The sequence below is a fragment of the Apteryx rowi genome, unplaced genomic scaffold (genome assembly GCF_003343035.1).
Source record: "Apteryx rowi isolate R43461 unplaced genomic scaffold, aptRow1 scaffold_196, whole genome shotgun sequence".
In the NCBI taxonomy this organism is placed as follows: domain Eukaryota; kingdom Metazoa; phylum Chordata; class Aves; order Apterygiformes; family Apterygidae; genus Apteryx; species Apteryx rowi.
In genome coordinates, this window is record NW_020448263.1 from 1,088,599 (window position 1) to 1,112,879 (window position 24,281).

The following is a 24,281-nucleotide window of genomic DNA, read 5'->3' on the forward strand; positions in this document are numbered from 1 at the left end:
GAAAATACTATATTTAAAGGGACTGTTAACAAGACAAGCAGATTGCAAGTGCTCTGCAGTAGTGAGAAGGGAAGCTCTACAGCTTGTGCTACTTCAGAAACTGATCCTACAGAACTATCTGCGTCTTGCAGGATGGGGCTATCTGGTAAAGATTACTACCACAATGGGCAAGGCTCCTTAGAAAGCATGCCCCTTGCCCCCTAAAAAACCCTGATCTGTGACTGTAAATCACTTTTCAAACATCATGATGCATTTTGTCAAATACTTTGCTCCATTAATATGATAGCCAGCTGTAGTCTTCCAGGCAAGATTYGGGGACTATTTATGCATATGATTCAATATAACAGATGCTGCAATTATGCAGGGATAGTATGTGAATAGGCAAAAAAAAAAAGAATATTCAGAACCACACATTTCTGGATTAAATCTAAGAAGCATACCATCTTCTCCCATTATATAGTTACCTCTCTCAAATCTGCACAAATGGGCCGCGCTGCTACGTTTATGACAACAAGGCTAAAATATTTATCTGGAGCCCCACGGCTTGCCTCAGTGTTCAGCAAAGTAGAGGGCTGTGATTTCATGTGAGTGTGGCACTGGCAATCAAGTTTACAACAGAAACTCAATCATTAAAGTAGGGATCACTACCAGAAAGTGAAGGGGTTGCAAGGCCAGAAGAAGAATCAGAAGTAGGCCTGTCAGCAGAAAAAATATTGAGAATGGATGACCTGTACATACATCTAAATATACACAAAATCAGGCTCTTATCTCAAAACAGATGTCCAAACAAATTAGTGTTCTATGCAAAATAGCAGCCTGTATGATATCATTTCCTCCAATCCATTCCCACAAGCTAGTCTCAAAAGGTTGACATAGAAGATGGGTGCTGCAGCGTGTCCTTAGAAGCTATAAAACTGAAGAATACCAGAAACCAAAGAAACATTATCACCCTGATAATGTCAATATTTTCATTACATATATCCTCAATGTGTTCACAAAACAAACTCCCACATGCCATCACATGAAGCTTTAGCTCCAATGAATGGGCCTTGCAGTGTCTAAACTTGATGTGGCAAAAACATACATTGTAGTAACAAAGCAACAAGCAATCCCTATTTTAGAGGCAGCTACATAGGGGGGAAGGGAAGCTTTTGTTTGCTTTAGCTGCAAAGCAGTCTTTCAAATTAAAAAGGAAATATCCAGGAAAAGGTTAAATTGCTCCTCTGCCTAGCTCTCTGGCCCGAATGGCTGCTGTATAGGTCTTCCAGAGGCCTCATCCCAGGGCTTGGTCAGGATTCCTTCTCAGTCTCTTCCTGAACAATACCTCTCCTCTATGGCTGTATTATCTGGACGCATACAAATGTCATGCCTCTCTGCCATTGTTCTGGATTATTATCTCAGCTATCTAACACCATTCATGCTTTGTTCAATATTTTCTTTCCACAATGGCTTAATAATAATTAAAAAGAGGTGCAAACTGAGCTGTTGCACAATTAAACCTTTTGGTTTTCCAAGCCAAAAATGTGTCCTTCACCCTGTGATACATAAATCATGTTGTTAAAAAAATAACATGTAAGCAAAAAATATTTTTGATGAAAATGTTCTTTGTGAATTTTGCAAATTGCAAAGTTCTCAGGATTAGACAGCACATCACTGCCTTATACTGCAAATTCCCATATTTCCACAGAAACTCTGTTTTCAACTCATCTTTACTCTTTATTAACGTACAAGGAATAGCTATCCCGTGGCTAGGATGGATTTTGTTGCATGGATCTGCCAAGAGGAAAGTGATTATAAGGGGGTTCTTTTGTTCACTAGCATAACAGCACAGTGTAATTGTTTGCTATATTAAGGATTTGCAGTGTATATTGAGACTTTTATCATTAATGAAATTGTACAAACAGAATCCAGTCGGGGATTCCAAAGTGCTAGATGTSATTGTACTCATTTATACAGCATCATTCATCTTAATATTTTAGTTTGGATCAGGAATGTGCTTTTGAAGAGTCCCACTTGTTTCAGCCTACTGTGCCTTGGTTCACATTGAAGAGTGGTTTCAGAGCATGTAAATTAGATTCTTTCATGCAACTAAAATGGAGAATGTGTTTCAGGAGTACATCTAGCACTACAGCCACTGATGAGCATTTTCCACCAGGCCAAACTAGAGCTTGCCTGAAATACAAAACACTGCAGATCCAGCCCTGCTGCACCACGCTACTTGCTAAACTAGACACAGCCTATGGAGATACAAACATGCTAGGATGTTGGATATATGAGTGAAAGAAGCATATGAAGGTTTGTATAATAGGAGAAAGAGCATATGGTTCGTGTTAACAGGTAATGAACACACTTAATTTTGTAGTACATAAATGTTGTTAGGTATGAAATATTTATAAATAAGATAATAAGTTGTTTAAAGCACTGAGAGTCTTTACAAAGATGTAAATAAACAAATTTTATTTTTGGCAGTAAGACAGTTTGAGTTCTCTTCCTCTCCACCTCTTCATGCCCTGGCTGTTCATTTCCTTCCCAGCCTTCCGCATCCATGCCCTCACTATTGTACCTACACAACTGCTTGCCAGGCCATACTGAAAATCTGCATTGCTGAAATGATACAATCTGGAAACAAAACAAAATGAAAAGGGTTGGCAAACTACTGCATTGCAAAGAATAGGAGGTGGGGTAGAAGCATGAGGACAAAAGGTTCATAAGTCGACTTCCCCGCTGGAGAGAAAATACAGTGGAGCTTTACTCTTAGCCATTACTGAACTTAAATTGTGTTCTTCAGGATGCTTGCACAGTTAATCTTTAATAGAGCTATGACTTAAGTGATATTACAAAATCACAATACTGTTCATGTAATGTTAACCACTAGAAGTTATACTAGGCATGACATAAAGCATGTAACTAACATATTGCTTAGGATGCTGTTCACAGGTAAAAGAACATGTTAGAGGGCTTTGCATATCGGAAAGAAGGAGCCCTTTTCCACTGAAAATATCCCTAATACCTGTTATTTACTTTGTTTGCTTTCACTAGGACAAAAAGATTATGATTATGGTAACAAATTCCTAGAGTTTGCTTGGTGAAATCCTTATTGATGTTAGTAATGCAGGAAGTCCATATGTCTTTTGTTAAACCATACAGTATTCCTTATAATAATATTAATAATTTTCATGTAACTGTTTAAAAGGACACACACATAACCAGCCAACCTTCATCTTCAAACAGCTGAGGAATCTTTTATAAATAGGGGACCTGTTGTGTAGGTCCACTGAAACTTCACAGCCCATATGCTATATACCAGTTTCAAGGACTAATTAAGACTTTGACTGAAGTGCTCGCATGCCAAAGTGTTGAAGTTCAAAAACTGAGTAGAGGTAAGACATACTACACAACGTATCTTCCACAGCTGTCCTCAGCTATTCTGTTTTTGTACAGTTAGGATGTCTCAGGAACAAGGATCCACAACTTTGCTTTGCAACCTTTTTGCTATCTTCATGCAGTCACAATGAGAATGATAAAACAATCCTCACGCTCTAATCTACAGTAACATCATCTGCAAAATGTCAGTCACGTTTACTTCTCCTCAGGTGAAATTTTTCATCATTGTTTAGACACCATTTTCAACCACTAATACTACAACCAGGATTGTCATAATGGCTGGTGAATAGTGAAGGCTTACCCTGAACTAAGACAAGGCAATACAATCTATCAAGTACTTATAATAGCCCAAGGCACAAATTTTGTTATGATATCCTCCCACTGAAACAAACTGGTCACTACATAACAAAACACTGGAGAAATTTGACATTAGGCAATCTTAGAACAGGAAAGGTAACCCAGGATAATGATCATTAATTGGAACATAGGAGAAATAGGAAAGCCTACCTAATCAGGTATATGATGAGGGATATTTTCTTGTGCCTGGTCTTACTACTCCCTAATCGTATTAATGTATCCTCTTACTACAAGATTTGGTAAGTCAATCAATCTATTAAATTATTAAATAAACAAACCATTTTGAAAATGCGTATTTCTGCTTTTCCTGCTATCCCAGCTGCCTTCCTACACAAGATGGAAATGATTTGAGGGCCTTATGCTAGGACATATATAATTGCAAACTTCCACTCAAATTGCATGTGAAGTTAAAAGTCTTTTTGATTTACATTCCTCTGTCAGAAGACAGATGCCTCATCTGGCTAATGTCTGTTGGATTTGGGAGTCAGAAAAAATTGCAAAGAAATGAAGTCTGCCCGTGACAGATTGAGGCATGAACTTATTGGCCAATCAGGGCTACATCTCCCAGAGGAATTCAGTTGGAAAGAAGTCTTTAAAATCACTGGAAAATATTTTCTTATTAGCCTCCCACACTTTCAACTTCTCCAAAGTCTGCTTTTTGCAGTACCTGTCTCTGCTTGTCACTTTTTGCTTTGCTATTCCAGCAACATCTTTTCCATAACACGAAGAAGTTTGGGGGCCCTTCTCCTTAATCAGTCAGGACTGTTCTTAATCATTCTTGGCTTTCTAGATTTTTCAGGGATGATATATGATATATGATATAATTCTTCCTGGGCAGGAAACACAGTATTAAAAGTTATGTTTCAGAGCCTGTGCCAGAAAACATCCATAATTCTGAACCTCTCTCTTATTTTATCTTTGCAAACATTCATATTATCAAGGTGATTTAGTATGAAACTATCCCATGGCCAATTCAGTGCTATGCAAATATATTAAAAAAGGCTGCATAAAATATAAATCAAACAAGATTATGGTTCTTTGTAGGTTTAATAGTATCTTTAATAATGGTATTTGTAATTTTGCCTGTCTTTGATTTTCCAAAGTTAGAAAGCAAGGGTATTTTTTATTCATTCATCACAACTTCAGCATTCAAACTTTCTGTTGAAGATACAGAGACAAATTCTGTTCTCAGCCATGTTTGTGTAAATATGTTACTCTTATGATTTCACTACTGACATTTTGATTTTATACCAATRTTACTGAGAGCAGAAATTGACTTTCCCTCCCTATTTAGGAGTATTTCTAGCAAGTGACCAAACAGTTCCTTTTTAGGTTTTCAAGGAAGTTTCCCTGATTCCATTCCATAAGAAACAGCTGCTACCATGATCTGTGCACAGGGTTTTAGAAAGTTCAGATCCCAGATCCAGTGCTTGTATCCAGAGATTATACAGGAAGCACCTGTTAGTCAGTCCTTCCCACCAGAACACATTTTGCCRGAGCTATTCTGAAGAGGCAATGTTTACAATTCCAAGAATGGACGATAAAAAGGAGACACTAAAACTATATCCTTCAGAAAGCAAATTAAAGAAAGAAGCCAGTAATATGTAGCAGTGTGGAACAATGCTAAGGGAACTTTAAGGGAACTYGCACATATTTTGTTTTAAATAACTACATTACAAATATTTTGTAAATGGGAGTACATTTCTGCAATATTTTATTGCTAATGTATCATCAATACACAATATTTTCAAAACTGATAAAAGGAAACTTCATTTTATTAGAACAAACTGCATTATCACTGTTCTGCTTTCAGTGACTGTGATCTCTTTCACAGATATATGTATAAATTAATAAATAAACAAAGCAATAATTGTGGCAATTTTGCAGGATGTTTTCTGCTTGATGGCATGCCACAACCGTTCACATATGTTTTTATGCTAATGTAGTCTTTCTGTAGACAGCAGGCAGACAATGCTAAACCATAGCTGATTTAATTCAGAAATGTTAAATTATTATAGTATGCCAAAAAATGATGTGTCATATCACTGTGSGATTACATGATAAAGCATTAACATTACATGATAAAACAGCAAGCATTGTTAGTCCTGATAAGACATAATTAAAAAAAATATAAATATAAAAATTAATTTTATAGAATAAACATCTCCCATCATTTTGTTTTGATCTTTTTTTTCTTTAACTAGAACTGTTGCTTTGGAAGAAATCTTTTTTAGGGAAGCTTATTTGAAACTGATACAATTCTGTACATGAACCTTATGATGGATACTGTTTGATCAATTTTTTCCCAACTAGTTCTGTAAATATCTTTAGCAGCTGGCAGAATATCTCATTTTGTTGAATAACAGTCTATGTTTTTAGAGTAGTAGATACATATCACTGCCAACAGTAAAGTCTCATGAACTTGGAACTTGTAGGTGGTACAGTAGCACTGATTTGATCCTGAAAAAATGTACAAAGATGTCCCTATATATCATTACACACATATGTATATATATATGAATATAGCATGTATATCATGTTTATCAGATTTTTATTTTGTTTTACTTCAGGAGTAATTGAGAAAGCATTACTGTCCCTGTTTTATAAATGGGAACCTGGGACAATGACTCGTTTTTAACTCAAAGACGATTTAATGGAGAAGCTGACACAGTCCTTTGAGCGGGAATCAGATCTCCACACCCGATCCGAGAGGGACATCCTGGGTTCTGAGCCTGGCCCAAAGGGGGCTAATGGCGAGGGGCAGTGAGTCGTGCTCCTTCTTGTGCTTCTCTCTGCCAAGGGAGCTCTGTGTCTTTGTGGTCGCCAACGCACTTTCAGCAGAGGGTGTAAAGAATCCTCTACAAACCATATTCACAATCCTAGCAGATACTGCAATGATAGTGGCTGCTAAGTTCATGATATATGCATGCTGCAGAAAAACATAAATACATGCAAGATAGTCCATTGGATGATATGCTGCATTTGGACTTGGAAGGTTTGGACTGTGTTCCTGTTCTGCTAGCAGTTTGTTGAGACGGAGCTGGAAAGTCACCTCTTCTGTTCCAAATTCTTTATCTCCTGTCTTGTAAAACTACAGACCCTTCGGGATAGGTCTTGTCCCACACTTTTTTGCTGTATGGGCCACAGAGGTGAGGCACAGAGGAGGCCAGATCTCAGCTGCGGTCTCCATTTGCCTGTAATATGTAGCAGTGTGGAACAATGCTAACCACCGTGCCGTGTGTTCAATCACTAATCAATTTGTTAGCTTGACACACATAAATTGTGCGAAGAGTTAATTCTTACTTGAAATTAGCAATCATTTAAGATTCCTCAGTTATCAGTGTATAACTCAACCACTGCAGCACTAATAAAAAGTCTACATCTTCAAACTCTACAGACCCTGATAGCTCAAGACATTTTAATAGTATGCAATAAAGAACACTGGTTCGTTACAATGATTTAATAAATTGCTTATTCTTATACCATTTTTACAGCATATACAACAACGCTAGTTTTTTGGTTTTTCCTTTGTGATTAGTACTAGGGATGTTTATTAAGTAAAAAAAGGGGGAAAAAGAGGTGTGTCTGACTTATGTGGTATTCATGCTGAAAAACGCATTTGAAAAGTTAAGTTCAGGTAGGAGCCTTCATTGTCAGCAGAGGGCACCACAGGCCTCATTAGTAAATAAAACTGAAAACTTGTCTTAAAAAATGACCCAGATTTTCCACTGTGATTGAGRAAAAAAACCCTCCATACACCTCTGCATTTGCAGTAGAACCGACTAGATGTATTAATCTTTTACGCCAGCATTTTGAATGTCCTATGTGAAATATATATGAAAGAGGAAAGCACAGCAATAAAACATCGATAACAAACATATTAGCTTTAACTAAAATACATTAGATGATTACTGCTGAATCAGATATATTCAGCACATGTCATTATATCCAAAAGCTGTTATCCTCTGAAGTATGTTTTATAATACTTATCTTTAACCCTGTGTATACGGATAGTTCAATTTGTCATCCAACAGACTACTTGGTTATACTAAAAGTAATGCTGCAGCATGTTGACAATGGGAGGTTTACAGTGGCTTTGCCCTTCTCTGTTAGCTTCAGATATGATGCTCATTTACGTTACCCTACTTTACRTGTCATACCTTCTTTCTCTAGCTGCGTTTGCCTGAGAGGGAACATACCAACACTGAGGTTAAATTTTAAAATTCTGCATTACCTATTTTTCCATAAGGCTCAGGATAGAGCAGGGCCAAAGCGCTTTTCCCGCTTTCTGGAAAACTCACAGCTCCCAAGCTCACGTGCAAGGCCTGCTTCCGGCACTGTAGCGCAGCACAGTGGGGCCCTCCGCAGCCGCTGCGCTGGGTGCCCCAGCGGGTGGCAGGGCCGAGGCGCTGAGGAGCGCCCCTTCGCAGCCAACCCCAGCAGGAGGTGCCCGGTGCCCCATTCACCACACAGCAATTTCAGAAACTGGAACAGAGTGAAGCCAAAATCTTGGATAGGCTGTGAAGTGGGAACCTCAGTAGAAGCTGTATATTTTCATGGCTGAGGCAATTTATGAAGGAAAAGCTTTTTTTTTTTTTTTCTCTCCCTATTCCTGTTGCTTTCTAAAGGGCACGTTCAGCTCTGCAGTGACCCTGGGGGTCAACACAGGGGCCCCTTTTGGGCTATGCCCACCACGTCTGACAGCAGCACTGAAGCACCGCTACCCAGGGACAGCTCCATGCCCGGCCCGAGCTCCTCCCGCGCACCCGGCGAGCAAACAGCGGCGTGTCCGCACGCTGCTGCAAGCGCCGACCTCGGGCCCAGCGCCGGCACCAGGGCGCCCCGCTGGGGCTCGGCCGGCGGCCCGGGCGGTGAGGGCTGGCGCTGACTCCGCGCAGCCCGGCCCTCCCCGCCGCCAAGATGGCGCCCGCGGCGCGGCGCGCAGAGAGGCAGGAAGTCGGGGAGAGGCACCATGTTGAGGCCTGGCGCGGAGGTAAGGGCGCCCGTCTTGGTAGGGGGGAGGGGGATGTTGTAAAGCTGTGTGTTTCCCCAGGGCAGCAGGAGTGAGGTGTATGGGTTCCCCCCGTGCTGCCTGTAAGGCGATGCCGGGGAGGCATTCCTCCTGTCTGCGGGCGTTGGGAGCGCGGCCTGCGGGGAGGGTCGGCGGAACCGGCGGGAGCGAGCGACGCGGGGGCGCCAGGCCCCCGGAGCGCCCCAAAATGGCGCCTCGCGGCCCCCCGTGGCGGGGTGTCGGCGCCCCGAAGTGGCTGCCTGCGGCCCCCCACCCCTGCGGAGAGGAGCCATCCCCGCCGCCTCCCCCCCGTGGCGCGGTGACGCGGGCGCGAGGCTGGTTCCGTACCTCCCGTGGGGCGACACGCGCGGCAAGGCCGGGCTGTGGCCCGGGGGGGCTTAGAGCGTGAGCAGGCCGAAGGAGAAACGGTGAGGGACGGCGTGGCGCGGTAACGGTTTCCCGAGGAGTTAGTGGTGGTAGTGGGTGGGTGGGTCAGTCTCCTCTTTCTGTCCTCGGCGCCACTGGGGTAGTCAGACCAGCTCCCAAGGTCTTCCACTCAAGCTGCCGTCTCCGGCTGATTTTCATATCGAGCATGTAACTATATCCCCAACAACTAAATGGCGACACCAGCAGGTTTTGTACAAATAAATATGGTAGGGCTGCTTCTCTGTGCTGTTGTAATTACCCTACTGATTTATCATGAGTGGCTGCAATCCTCACTGCGGAGGAGGCTGAACTTGAAAACTGCAGGGTGAATATCTGTGATGGTGGTACTGTGGGAATTTTTTTTGAGATTTATTCTGTTAGTCTCCATGCATTGTTGATGTCTTCAGATAAGTCAACTGCTGGCATCAATTTAGAATGGAATTAAAGAGTTCACACTTTAATTCTGCAATGTAGCATTATTTCTAATAACTAAGGACTTAAAAATCCATTTCAAGTATGTCAGATCTTTCTTACTTTCAATCAGTATGTGTCAGTTGTCATTGAAGACTCTCAAATGTTTAGACTTTGTGCAGATGGTAAGGTATATTGTGTAGTTTGCAAGAGATCCTGTTAATTTATAACCACAATAATTATTTTATGATTTGTGAAAAATCATACACAGCACCCAAAAAACATAAACCCTTGAAATAAGTCTGCCCTAGTAGGTCAGGTTAATTCTTGCAAATTACATGTGTCACAGTCCCAGTTCCTACTATAGCTAGTGAGCATTAATTCATGTTTGAGTTTTCTGTTTAAACTTTATTAATCACTTTTCTTTTCCTATGTATATTTGTCATCTATGGCCAAATAATAGTTCATGTTTTGAACATGTGCCCCTTGTGTTAAAAGCTTGACTTCTGACTTGCTGGGARCTCCAGCAGAGAAAAGAATCAACATCCCTATCCACTGGACACAGCTATTGCCTTACTGGCAAGTACTGAAAAGTGACTGAGAGAGAAGATATTTCTCTGCCAGTTTTGCTACAGCTTTGTCACAAAGATTTGGAAAAATGGAGACCCCTATAGAAAATTTGTTTGACCTTGCATCCAAACTTAAAAACAGAATTTTGAATAAAATCAGTTAATGTAAACGTTTCTGTATGTGAAATGGTGAAAATCTTAAAGCATATAAAAACACAATTAATGACAAGTCTATCTGAACTATGTATTCATTTTATTATTGCTGTATGGAATCATAGTGTATTAGAACAGATTGCAAATCTGTATAGCTATCTTGTTGTGAAAGAGATTAGCTAATAGTTCTACTTGATCCTTGCAGTCTGTAACTTCCTAAAGCTAAACTTTGTCATTTTTTAACTCCTTAAAAATATTATATTAAGAAAGACAAGCATATCAGTGGAAATTAAAAGATTTAGAATCTGTGGAATAATCAATTACCTGTAACATTTTCAGGCTTTGAGGTAAAAATCTGCATCCTGTTTGCCTAATTCAGGTCCGTTCAGTAGAAAAATTCACATGGGTAAGATTCAGGAAAAGATAAAATACCATCTAATGAGAATCAGTTTAATTTTAAACTAATTATTAAAAGAAACCTTCAGCAAGGTAAAACCTCTGTTGGGATATGTGCTTTCATTGTAACATCAACTAGAACTCTTAGAACGCAACAGCTGTAGCATAAGTGGTTTAATTCATAAATAATTTTCTCAGCTAGTTTTTACCAGTGAGGAAAGTCAGAGATGTTATTTGCAAAATGTAGCTGTAACATTTTTAGTCTTTTATTTGAGGTCCAGCGTATGTGCTGATTCCAAATGAAGACAGTGGCTAAGCAGTGGTAAGGGCAGCAGATTTTCCTTCCTCATTAAGTTCATATATGTTTGTTTGATCTTATCAGAAAAATGTGCTGACAACTCTACATTGGTCTTGATCCCTGAGGCCTGATAACTTCGTTATGTGCAGTCTATTGATTTTTTTTTTTTTTTTTTTTTTTTTTAGGAAATAGAAATTCTATTCTAATTAAAAATGCAGATTCTAAGGGAAGCAGTTCCAAATCAGGATAAAAATTAGCTTTTTGTGTACATCCTCCCATAAATGCAATCTATTGCCTCCAGTCTCTCCCCTGCAAACTCCCTCTCTGGCAAATAAAGCCATGAGAGAATGGATCCAGTGAGAGAAATCCAGGGTAGGGATAGGGACAGTATAAATCCAGGCCAGCTAAGACCACTGTAATTAAAGCAATCTCTTTAGTGTAGGTGATGCAGCATGAAACTATTGCTCTATCAGACTGTTTCTTATTATTCACATACTCTTTTCCTTTTGTTTTTAAAATGTTTTTTACATGGTATTTTAACATAATTGGCTTGTTCACTGCGATTCTACTCCGTTGTGTGCAGAGAAACAGAAGATTCATTTTGCCTCTTGCGCTACAGTTTCAGAGTTCTGTAAGTGAAGGAGAGATTTCTGGAATGGCTTTGCACTAATTCTGAGATCATGTACTCTGCTTCTTCCAGATCTGTGACTAAGAGGTGACTCTTCTGGTCAATAAGGTGTCCAGTGGTCATGGACATCTGGCAACAGTACTATTGTATTATCTCAGCTCTTATTATATTAACTCAGTTTTATTCATGTGGCTTTCTTCAAAGTTGAAACTCTGTAAAGTTCAGAAGTCTTTGTGGTGGGAGCAGTCCTGCTGAGAAACAGGAAGAGCTCTGTTTTTAGCCAAGATTAAATAAAAGCCCAGGAAAATGATTTGTTGGTGACATCTTTAATATCCACTCTCCCACTGTAGATGGGATGAAGGAATGTTTTTTAGGTCTGGAGACTGGCTGTGAGAATTCTCTGATTTCCTTTTAGTCTGCGAGTTTGAAATAACGTTTGATCATTTTCATTGTTTATATGGAATTTAGGTTGCCCAAGGCAAGAAATATGGGTGTTTCCAGGGCTGTGCTACACAGCATCTCAACTATAGCATTGACCACATTTTTAGTAGATTTGTTACACCTTTAGGAGAACTCAGCCTCTTCTGATCTTTTTCTTGCCTATGATCTGGGTTTCTTCTGATTACATAGAATTCCTTGGGGGAAAAATCACCTACATCTCAGGTTAGGGTGAGGGAGAAGAGGATTGGTGCTCGGTCTTCTCTGCACTTTCAGGACATTCATACACACTTACTTGGATGCATTGAGTTTGTCTTGGAACATCTGGGAGTTAGCTGTGCTAAGGCAGAGTAGGCTATGGCTTTGAATTGTTTCAGGCATATAGCTGAGACAAGGCATTTACCCCAAATGAGTTTGCAGAAGGCACTGTTTTTTCCAAGGGTTGTCTTTGCAGTTAGCAACAAATGTCTTGGGCTGCTTTATTGTTTGGTTTTTTTTAGTCATTTTATTGATTTTAAATTTTTTAATTTAGTATTGTTACAGTATGAGAGTCATTTAAAATCTGAGGCAACCTGATCTTCTTTTTTTCCTTAGGATCAAACTGACTTACAAATTTTTGATTGTTCACCATTGTTTATTCTTGTATACACAAGCAACTCATTATACCATGCAGACAGTGTGAGAGGTCGTTAAGATTTGGCAAGGAAGTACCTCATCAGCACAGTGTTAAAGGACCTAATTGTAAAGGTGAGTCAATCTTTACCTTGTAACCTTCAAGTAGACACTTTCAATTGAAGTGAATGTTGTCATGCATTGATAAAGTTAAGCAGGATGGAAATGCCATGTGTAGTTGCAGGAGAGGTAGGGACTGTTTATTTTGTACTGCACAAAACTGTCGTTTGTACTTGTTACTGTAGATAAGCAATAACAAAAAATGTATGATGCATTTCATAACCTCAGAGAACATATATAGTCACCTTTTTCTTACATTTCTTACCTATTCAACTAGCAAGACAGCAGAATACCAAAGGGGTATGAGTACGTGATTCAGTTAGTTTTACCAATGTTTGTTCAGCATTTGCCAAATTGTACTAAATCAGGTAGTGATTTATGAATGAAAGAGCAATGTGCAGGACAGTGACTAGATAAGGGATGCACACCTTCCCTCCTGTCTGTATACCAGCACCTTTGGACATACAGGGGCTTTGGCCAACTTTAGGCAAACAGGTGCCTTGAAAGTATGAAGTCTCCATAGCCAATCTTAAAGGTCCTAGAGAGGGAAATAGTTTTCTCTTTTTCTTAACAGCCTGGAGTTCTTTATTATGCACTTTTATACAAGATTCCATGGGTTTGCTATATTGCAGCTCCCTCAAGTGGTAACGTTTTACCTTTAAAACTTCAGCTAGCTTTCTGTGAAACTCTTGCTTTCTCTTCAGAAAGCTTTGAGGCTTTTCCCTGCTTTTTCTTCATTCCACCCTAGTTCTCAAATGTTCAACATTGTGAACAGCTGCTTAGGAGTGTGAGGTTATCAGAGAGGTAGAGCTGTGGGTTGAGATGTCGTGCTTGTATTTTTCATTCTGCAGCTGACTTACCGAACCAGGTTAGGAAGGTCATTTCACCTATAAGCCTCACTTTTGTCATCTGAGAAATGGAGAGAATGATAGATAATTGTAGAATATCTACGGTTGTTTTAGACTTCAATTTCTCTACTTGTAAATTGTTATTTCAAACAAGGATTTTGCTTATCTAACATAAGAGAAGATTACTTAAAAATCGTGGAACAGTGGGAGAGCTGGCTACTGCCTTGCACACCATGGACTTCCACTGTTCTTTTTGCACAGTAACAAAATAAAGCAAGGGAGAAGAACCTAGACTGTATGTTTTCAATTTTGCCATCATTCCACAAAACACAGAAAACCTGTTTTACAGCAGAAACACCGTCATTCAAGGAATGGGAGTCTGAGCAGAAAAGAACTCAGGCGTGCTTTCCTTTGGTTCCAAGTGAACTACTGCTAGAAAATATACTCCAGTATTACCACTGGCTTCACACATCAGTAATTCTTTGTTCTTCCCTACAAATATGTGAAAAACATGTTTTCTGCAGTTGTTTGGGGGAAATCATGTTGTGCCATGATTCTAGAAGCAAAAGAGGTCTTGACATCCAGACTTAAGTTGGTATGCTTTGCAGGTTTCCTAGTGTTAGGGAACAGCTCTACCTCATTCTCTGAAAAAAGCCTGCAGTAGTAAAACAAACTGTTTCATAATCTTGTATGTGCTTTGTGAGTACAGGAATCTCTGTTTAATTTCTAGTTCTGTATAATAATACTCTCCATCAACCACGGTGATTAAAATCCAGTCTTTGCTTTATTCACAGAGCAAGAAGTGCACAAACAATATTTTTTTTCTCACCATGCTGCCTTTTAATTTGGAAGCTGAGATGAAATTTATGATTGAGTAGTTAGCGCAATATTTTATATGCATGTATTACATTTCATATTGGAAGATATTAAAATTCCTTGCAAACTAAGTACACACAACAAAGCCAGYGCCATTCCAAGAATGCTTTCCCCACAGGAACTTCTTTATTGTCATTGATAAAGATGTGCATTACCTTTATTCAGTGATTTCTTTGCTGGCTGTTTCTTGTGCTTCAGCCAATTACCAGTGAATATCCCATTCCAACAAAGTCATTAATTATGGGATTCAATTCGGCTCTTATCGTATATTTCAATGACTTATCTGTTCTGATTCTTCTTTTTAGCTTTGCTGAATAAGTTTGAAGGGAGACACTCAGTTCTGCCTCTTTACTATTCATCATACATATTGAGGAAAGCCTTTCCTAAGAAGTGATTGTTTTGCCTTAAATGTGAGTTGCCTATTGAGTGATTGAATTACTAAAATTATTTTTAAACCATTGTTCCTAAATCAGTGTCCATATTCTGTTTTGGGTTTGTTTGTTTAACTGCTCCATAATCTTTACGTACTTGAATTTAATGTTGCATAAACTTAAATGTTGCATAAGCTACAAAGATATTAAAATTTTCAAGAATTTAATTATTACATTAGTGTATAAGTGAGAAAAGATACTAAGGGAGAATGTATATACTACATGTAATCCAATCTGAAACAACCTATAATATATTTGCTAGAGGGTTAAAAAAACAGGTTGTCTTAGACTTGCCTATTAGAAAAAAAAATGCATCTTATTGTGGGGTAGTGAACTGGCATATGTCAGCTCCTTTTCAGTAACTGTGTGTCCAGTAAGTGTAAAGCAGTTCACTCTGAATGTGTGGCAGAATAGCTGAGAGCTGTCCCTGCRGATGCCAACGCATGGGCTCCAGCACCCCTTAGAGGCTGTCTTAGTCAGCCCAGCTGTAAATGGTGCTCATGTCTGCAGAGCTGAAGGAATCTTTTCAGCCACAGGATTTTCTTATGTGAGACTGGCCACCAAAACTGGCATGTCTTAACCCTGCGGCCCTGGTGGGCTGCCTAGGGTCAGGGGGATAACCAGGAGCAACAGCCATTACTGTAAAGCAGATGACATGCACTAACTTGATGCTCCATTTCCTACGTACCGGTCTTCACTCTGCAGTATCAAAGAGGAAACTTTGTGTAGCATAGCCCTCAATGAAAGAGGATCAAAACACCTCACCTTTGCCACAGAGTAAAAGGGTATGCATGGAAAAATTACCACCCGAGCACTTTGTGAGTAGTAATTTCTTTGCATGTCCATAGCCCTCAATGCAGTAAGTGGGAGGGAGGGAAGTTGTGCAGCACCACAGCTATACATGACAGGCTGTGCTAAGCTGTGGCTCCCATCTCTAGCTCTTCCTCACTATGAATCTACATCAGTACAGTAAGACTAAATGTGTATATATATAAAACCTATATTCTTTATAAACCTACATACTGTATAATAAATCCTGAGAATTCATGGGTTCATCTTGCATTTGGATAAGTAAACTATTTTCTAGTATGTTTAGCATAACAATACATATATATATGTACAAGAACTGAAAAAAAATGTTTAAAGTGGACTGTGTTAGAAGGAGCAGAGCTGATTCTAAGGCACAAGGCAAAATATTTTGGTTGAGCATATGACAGTGGCACTACCTCTGCCCTAAATTGCATGAAAAACAGTAAATGCCAGCAGATCATAATCTTCTAACATAAGCTGCTCAGTGTTTGGGAGACAGGGAACCTATCTACTGTTAATGATGGCCGCCCTACATAAGGAAACACCTCTTTCCACTCTCATAGGCTCTCTGTGTTCCTACAGCAGAACAGATGAGCGAGGATGCAATTATACATATATTTTGGTATGACGATGCATAGGGTTCAACTAACATGTTTGAAAAATGCATCCTGTTCTTTCTTTGTTTCTGGAACTGTATCTGAGTAGTAGATCTGTTTCTGTAATATCCATTAGTGAGGTCTCACAAGATTTCAAGAATGTCAGACAAGAATGAGCTGTTTGAAGACTTTAAGTGAATGCAGACAGCATTCACTGTTGAGGTTAGGCTGGTCTGTCATTCCTGATTGTAGAAACAGTATGTAGGTTTATCCTCCCTCTGTGTGTGTGTCTCCTCTCCCTCTCTGTCTTCTTTCTTCTTCAGACCTCTGAGGCTCTACCTAAAGTTTGAACTTATTTCTGGAACAGAGAAAACAATTAGGGCTGGTAGTCACTGAAGGCAGCAGAGTGTACAAGTTATCCAGTCATATCTCTTCTCCCTGTTCCCACCTGTTTTCAGGAGATTTCATCATGGAAACAGTGATGGTGTAAGACGTGCTTATAAGTTCATTTAAATGTACAAATGTGTAGCTGGCCTTGTATCAGTCTCTAGCTGGCTGATTGTTTCTGGAGTAGAATCAGGATTTATGGAACTTCAGACAAAACACTATTTTTTGTATGAATTGAGAAGATTAAATCCTATGAGAAGAGGAACATGCTTATGCTCACAACACACCACTCAATTCTGTATTCAATTCTACTTGGCAAACAGGAGAATAATTCTTATTATTAATTTTTTTGTGTGTAAATTTGCGCATTGTCCTAAGCAGAAGATTTTTTTTTTAATCTCAGAAGGCTTTAAAAAAAGGAAACAAAAGAAATGTTATTAAAGCCATGAGAATCTGCATTCTAAAATTCCTTTTTCTTTTCATTTAATGCTAGTCAGAATACATAGGGGGATGCCTTAAGAATGTTATTACTGTAAGACAATAGGTATATGAGGTACTTCATAAGTATACAAGGAAGTGTCTTTAGCCTTTAAGAATTTACAGAAATAGCAAATAGCAGTTTGTAGGTGTCACTGTTTTGGAACCACCATGCCCTGATAAGCAAACTGTAATATGATGACAGAGCCACCAAGGGAAAGGGCGGCGTCAGAGACCTTGGTTAAAAGTTTACTAGTCTGATTAACCTCTCAGTTAGCAGCTGTAAAGAGAAACTGTTGGAAGAGGAATAACACATGATCTCTTGCATAGCAAGTGAAAGGTTGAGGTATTTTTGAGGGTCACAGCTGGTGTAAGGACCAAAATGTGTTTTTTGGCTCAAGATCAGTGGATTATGTCAGTCTTGCTTGCTTAAACCTGCTGCAGAGTAGCCCCCAACCTTAGCACTGCAGTTTCCAATAAAATATATTCAGCTACTTGTTGTTTATTAACTAAAGAAATCCTTTCTATCAAGTCATGGTGATATATAGAAATTGTTTTAAAGGCCTGAAGACTCTGGCATCTTCAAGAGATGCCTGAAAAATTCACCTAAAATAGGTCAATATTTTCTGATCAGATACCATTCCCACATTAGCTGTTTAATTTTTATTCTTTTGAAATAACAAAGGCTTGAGAAAAAGTCTGAAACGAAGAACCAATCCACATAATTTCATCTATCTGCTGTAAATGTTAATATAAACTAATATAATGTGAGTGTTCAAGTTTTCTAAAACTTTGAAATGTCGTATATTTTATGAGTAGTTCTTGATGTACATATATAACTTCTGCATATATCAATAGTTGTTTAATGCTTCCTGACAAAAAAATGGACCTCTGGTTTATTGGTCAAGGCAAAGAATGTGATTCTGTGTCATACAGAAGAGTGGCAACAACAAACAAATTTGTAAAAAACATAGCTTTGCTACATGTTACTCCCTACTCCAGATTAGGCTTGTAAAACCTATACCTTTGATTTTAACTAAGGGGTTAGTTATGAGAAATCAAATGGAAACTTGTGTTTATTAAATAAAAAAAAAACTGCACACACACAGAGCACAGATAGCCAAACATCTCAGCATTTATAGGATTTGTGAAGAAATCTTGCTAAGTTAGGGTATGACTACAGGGACAGACTGAGTTGGGGGGAAAAAAAAAAGAAAAAACACATCACCTTATAATATGGATTTTCTGGACCCACCTTTCTTTCTTTTTCTAATATTCTATATCATTGCAACTTTAACGAAGTTAATTTTTAATCAGATGCTTGAAAACTGTGAAGAATGGAAAAAAGATATTTAAATAAGAGTTCCCAAAAGTTGAGACATAAGTCAGTTTTTCTGAGAAGGATTACTTTACATATGTATTCTAGAAAGAGGGCAGCAATTGGATTTGGGTCTTGCAGTAAACTTCCATGTCACTGCAACTTTCAGATTAAATTAGTGTAGTATGTACTTACAAATCTGCCCTTGAAGATTTTCAGGAAGCTAGTACAGTGTGTATTCGACAGCCTGAGGACATTGTTTTGTTATTCGAAAAACTGTTACAGCAGTAGATCCCAGACATTTTCTAACAGACTATATAAATTTGTGTGATAGACAAATGCACTGATTCTCTGAAAACAGCATTTATAATTCAACTCAGTTTGTTGACACCAATACTGTAAAAACCCTAAATTATGTTTTTCTGGCTCATAGGTATGTGCGAGGAGGGGGAATTATGTTGCTTTTTTTTTTTTTTTTTTTTCCTCCAAGGGGTGTCATTTGCTAACAGTATCTAGATTTTAAACATCAACAAGTGTTCATCTGGCTCTTCTGGTGAAAAATGCTCAATTTCAGAACTCAGTTGCTCCTCAGTAGTCCAATGGATCTGGAGTCTACTAATGTACAAAGCATTGTGTAAAATCTMTCTCTAGTCTCAGAAGTTTGGCAGAGTGGTTGTGTAGTTACCTGTGTTCTTGCAATAGTTGAGAATCTGCTTGTGTACTTCTAATTTGGCATACTTGCATAGAAAAAAAGTAGGACAAGCAGTGTCTTTGTTACTGTGTTTTTTTGGCAAGAAACTATGCTTTTCCTTAAAAACTAGTCTCATGCCCTACTTTTTAAATTAACCCCACTCCAGCAGAAGTTCCTAAGCTCTTCTCTGTCCAGCCAGTATTTTCCTTTCACAAGTTAAACTAGCTTGCCCACTTGCACATTCCCAGGATTCAGGCTCCTCCGCATTTTGCTTTTGCCATGCCCACTATACACAGTTTCATGAAAAAGTTGACAAAAACAGTGATATATACAAATAAAATAGTGTAAATAGCATACAACAAAAAGAAAACCTTGTGAAAATATTAAAAAATGAATTAATAGATGACATAACTATAGTAAATATGATCAAACTTTTTTTGGCTTTCAGGTTTAAAAATGTCTGACCAGAAAAATGTTGTGCACAGATCCCATTGTATTGAAAAGCTACTGTCTGAGAATAATTTCCAAGATATTGAAAATCATCTTAAAGAGCTTGAAGGTATTGATATGACTATCGAATATCTTCAGGGGACAGAAGCTGCCAAGGCTGTATACCGAGTACTCAAGAGCTGCCCTTCAGCAGTGTTGAAAAAGAAAGCAAAGCATTTATTATGTAGGTGGAAAGCACTTTACAAGAATAACTGTGTTCACTCAATGCAGGTTAAAAAGTCAGATTCTGTGTATTTGGAAGAAGACAATGAACATCTCGGTCTGATTCCCAAAGAACAGTCACTGTCGGATGGAGCACATCAGCAGGAGGTAGTAGATGCTGCTAGTTCTAAAATTTTGGTCCCATCACAAAGTGTTACCAAAAGTGTGGTATATAATGACCCAGAAAATGTGGATCATCAGCTTTCTCCTTTGGAAGAACGGCATACTAATAATGCAGATTCTAGACCTCTTGTTGATGAAGCAAGCTTGCAGCAGGATCACATGAAAGCTCTGAGATGTAAATGCACAGATCTTCTTTATAAAGCTTTGACTGGTTCTGCTGAAGACAAAGAAACCAATAAATGGCTAGAGATGTCAAAAGAAATTGAAGACCATATATTTGCTCTTCATGCTAAAAATGACAAGAAGTATAAAAATTGCATCAGAAGCAAAATCTCTAACTTGAAGAACCCTAAAAGTTGTCACTTAAAACATAACCTCTCTTCAGGGACTTTGAGTCCAAAGGCCTTTGCTGAGATGACATCGATGGAAATGGCCAGTGATGAACTGAAACAGCTCAGGGCTCTCTACACAGAATCCTCTGTTCAAGAACATCAGCTTCCACAAGTCATTAATGGCACACAGACAAACAAAATAAAGTGTAGGCGCTGTGAAAAWTTTGATTGCAGTGTCACAGTGATTGCCAGAGGAACTCTCTTTCTTCCAGGCTGGGTACGAAACACAAATCCAGATGACCAAATGATGACTTACGTTATTTGTAATGCATGTGGAGAACAATGGTATCATAGCAGATGGGTCTGTTTGTAATACTGTAACTCTTATTAAGTGATTTAGAAACAAAAATTGCAAAATGTTAAAATACTGATACATGGATATGAGAAGGCACCTCTTTTGAAACTGTGTAATTTACAGTTTATATTGATATTATTATGTAGATGCTGCAACTAATAAATTGCAAGATGTCAGTTTAAAAAAAATTGCTAGGTTATTTTTGAAGGTGATTTGATCAAATCTGTGATTTCTTTTTATAAATATCTCTGTCAATGTGTTTAAAACAACAACAACAAAAAAAAATGGTTAATGTGATAGCTAAGAGAGGAATATCCACTAGTAAATCCATTAGAAATATTCCAAATACTGCAAAATCATCTTCTTTTTTTTTTTTTCCACAGAGGTACTGGTTACTTGGAATTTTAGTTATCTTCAGCAGGAGTTATTTCGCAGAACATGAGTTTGTAGTAAACAAACTCTTTACAAAACTGCTGTTCACATACTTTCATGCCTTGTGAAATGTTCAGYGTGGATTCACTCCTTAATTAAATCACTTTTTGCACATAAGTGTAAGATAATTATTACCTCTCAAACCAATTTATTTAAAAGCAAAAGAATGAAAAATGGTGTATAAGAGTGGGGAAGGCAGCTAGCAAATGAAAGCAAAAATGCACTTCTGTTTTAGCTTTTTGTGCTATTGGGAAAAAATTAGGGAAGATTGCTTATCATATCAATATGACTTACGACACAGTCTATCAGTTTGAAGCTCAGACTTGCACTGTTAGATGTTATGTACTGCGCCTGTTAAGAAATTCATGCATAATTGGACAGTGGTTTATTTCAGGAAATTATGTAAACCCATTATTAAATTTATCTTTCTTCAATAAATAAATGTATGAAGTTAATCACTTTTTGAACGGATATCCTCTCTTGAACTGGGACATCAGCCACTAACTAACACTATTTATTCATTTAAGAACAAAACAGTCTTTTAAAATAAAATCCTCTGAACTGAGCAAATTAATGTTTTTATGTCATGCAGGTTACCCAGAAAAATGAATAGAAAGAGATTTAATAGCTAAAGTTTTTATAAATCCCTTTTGTTCCAGAGTCAACAGTGACTGTATACACTGGAACTATTTATTTATCAGAAAAAATTGTACCACCTTAATGTTCTTCTCACTCAAGTATCAGTCCTGTTTTTTCTCAGAAGCTTAAAGTTATCCAGAAATCAGCCATCCAGATACTTTGAATGGAGCATGTAACAGAAGTCAGAGAGATATTTCCTTTCTCAGTTGCTAGAAGCATCAAAGGTAGGGCATCGTATGCAGCTGTGTCTGTAAAAGAATATGTTCATACTCTGTGTCCCTACTTTGTTTTCTGCCTTGGTTTTTACTTACTATAGGTTCTTAAATGATAAAGAAAATGGATCTTCCATTGAGTTCTAATTTTCTGAGGGTGTGAATGCGTCAACTCATGGACCTAAGGAATGGAGTGAAAAATACACCTACCCTGCCTGAGAGGTTTGAGTCTTGCAGCAAAGCAGTATCACTGTCAGGAAACATAACCTTCATAGAAGTTTCTTTGTTTGAGTACTTACTAGTTGGTGAAATGGGTCAATAAGTTGACAAAGTTATGCTCTAAGCACAAAGGAAGTTACAAACATAATAAAACTACATACTTGGCATTAATATAGATATCTTTTCAAAATACACAACAGGTATTTTGCAATTCAAGGCTAAAATTCATTAGCTTGAGCAGAGAAACCTATCGAGTACCTGCCTGAGGAATTAAGGACAGTTCCTGCACCCCTCTATCTATAACACAGCTGAGGCTTCTCAGCTTCTCTAGGCTAACACACTATCCTGGAGCTTTCCAGCCATGTGAGCCAGCAGGAGAAGCAGGGAGATAAGATGAGAAAATAGCTGTTGGTGAGTTAAAGCCAACTAGGACTAAAAATAAAACAGGCTTTTATCTGAAAGTGGTGAAAATAGTGTAACCTGATTATATGTGGTACTTACTATTATTCTATAGGTATAAACAAGAAAAATCTTTCATTCTTTGAAGCTAGCAGTGTGAATACCTTCAGCAAAGTCATTGGCTGTGGCATTACTCAGATTTTATCATGTGAAAATTAAATATTTTAATTGAATTGAGCTAATGTAAAACAAATATTGAAGCATTAGGACAGACCCTCAGTATTCAAAGGTGTAACCAGTCAGTTAATATCTGGCCTTTCCAACACTTACAGATGTGCTGGAATTGATGCCTTTAAGGAGTCCTGTTTGTTTATGTGGAATTCTGTGCAAAATATCATATTTAGCTTTTAATAAAACCATAAGAAAACAAAACACTTCAATGGTTCACAGTAAGCACAGACTTCTGTGCTGTCACTTTGGAGGTCATGGTCCTATTGAGAGATGTACATTAGTACAGCACTATATAAGAACATTGTGTAGCAAGACACTTTATTTTAGCTATGAACAGCGGACACTCATAATTTCTGCCTGCAGATGGTTTTGAAGCCATTCCAGTAATGTACAGCTCATCCAAGTTTTGTCCTAGAGAAGGGAAATGTTAAAAGAAATGGACAGCCTTTTTAAGAGACAGAATATATTTCAGAAGTAAAATCGGTAGTCCTAATACTGACTATAGTTGTGACATAATGCGAAACATCATTTTCTTTTAAACTGCCATCGCTAAATGTACAGCGCTAAGCTGTACGCTCCAACACAACTGAGGTTTTCTACAGAGCTCTATTTACTGAGCAGTTAAAGAATAAACAGGGTCTATGCTGAAATTTTCTAGATCATTGAACACATTTGCCTCAGTGCTGATCTGGGTGAACTGTTCCTGCAGCAGCAGCGGAAGGGTTAACTTTCCAGTCCTTTCACTTCYAGTCCTTTCTCCTAAGACTGGGGAATAACAATATCCAGTTACCAACAACTGCAGTCGCTGTTCACAGTAGAGAAACAATTGTGAGTAACTACATAGCCAAATCAATTTTAACCATGCCGCCTTTGCAACTGTCCTTTAAACTTTCTTTCACCTGTTTGGAATTGACAGCAGTTAGTACTCTTACGGTGAGTTCTCAGTAGTTTTGTAATTCTAAATTCAGAATTTTTAAGTGGTTTTCTATGGTAATAAGACATGAGCAGGCATTCCTCCATTGCCTTCCTTCCCAATAACAATTGAACCAATAGCTGTCTTTAACTAGTCTTGTTACAAGGATAGACATTAAAAGATGAGGGTGTTTCTGTAAATTTTGTGAAATTCAATAATCATGACAACAAAAGGAATTTACACTCTTACTGAAATAGTCAGAGCCCTTAGAGCTACCTATTCTGTTTAAGATGCTAATCCCTAATCCACACACACATAGTTTCTGGGTTGTTGGTATGACCTTAAAGCCAGGCACAGAATATGCTGCTTCTTGCCCAGATAGTAGTTTGGGATAGGGAAGAGATCTGGGAATGGTGGCAGAAATTAACAGAATGTATTGGGCAGGGGGGGAGTGAACAGAGGTCATTGCAAGTATGGT

At 38.4% G+C, this 24,281-nt stretch overlaps 1 protein-coding gene and 1 long non-coding RNA gene across 10 annotated transcripts; one reads left to right on the forward strand and one right to left on the reverse strand.

Annotated features, from left to right (window-relative positions):
* Positions 1 to 2,442: 2,442 nt before the first annotated feature.
* LOC112964602 lies at positions 2,443 to 9,190 on the reverse strand. 2 transcript variants are annotated; one of them, XR_003253016.1, is made up of 3 exons: positions 9,101 to 9,190; positions 7,976 to 8,226; positions 2,443 to 2,619 (listed from the first exon to the last, which is right to left on the reverse strand). It is a non-coding gene; the product is annotated as an uncharacterized LOC112964602 (long non-coding RNA). The 2 variants fall into 2 exon arrangements; XR_003253015.1 differs by lacking the exon at positions 9,101 to 9,190 and having other exon boundaries at positions 7,976 to 8,566.
* Positions 8,642 to 21,645, forward strand: TCEANC (transcription elongation factor A N-terminal and central domain containing). Of its 8 annotated transcripts, none has more exons than XM_026062875.1 (4): positions 8,647 to 8,734; positions 12,666 to 12,818; positions 14,833 to 14,937; positions 19,686 to 21,645. In XM_026062875.1, the coding sequence occupies exon 4, from the start codon at positions 19,694 to 19,696 to the stop codon at positions 20,774 to 20,776; it is 1,083 nt and encodes a 360-aa protein (XP_025918660.1). In that variant the 5' UTR covers positions 8,647 to 8,734; positions 12,666 to 12,818; positions 14,833 to 14,937; positions 19,686 to 19,693; the 3' UTR covers positions 20,777 to 21,645. The 8 variants fall into 8 exon arrangements, with proteins under 8 accessions (XP_025918659.1, XP_025918664.1, XP_025918660.1 ...); XM_026062877.1 differs by lacking the exon at positions 8,647 to 8,734 and adding an exon at positions 8,776 to 9,180; XM_026062876.1 differs by lacking the exon at positions 8,647 to 8,734 and adding an exon at positions 11,594 to 11,636.
* Positions 21,646 to 24,281: the final 2,636 nt, after the last annotated feature.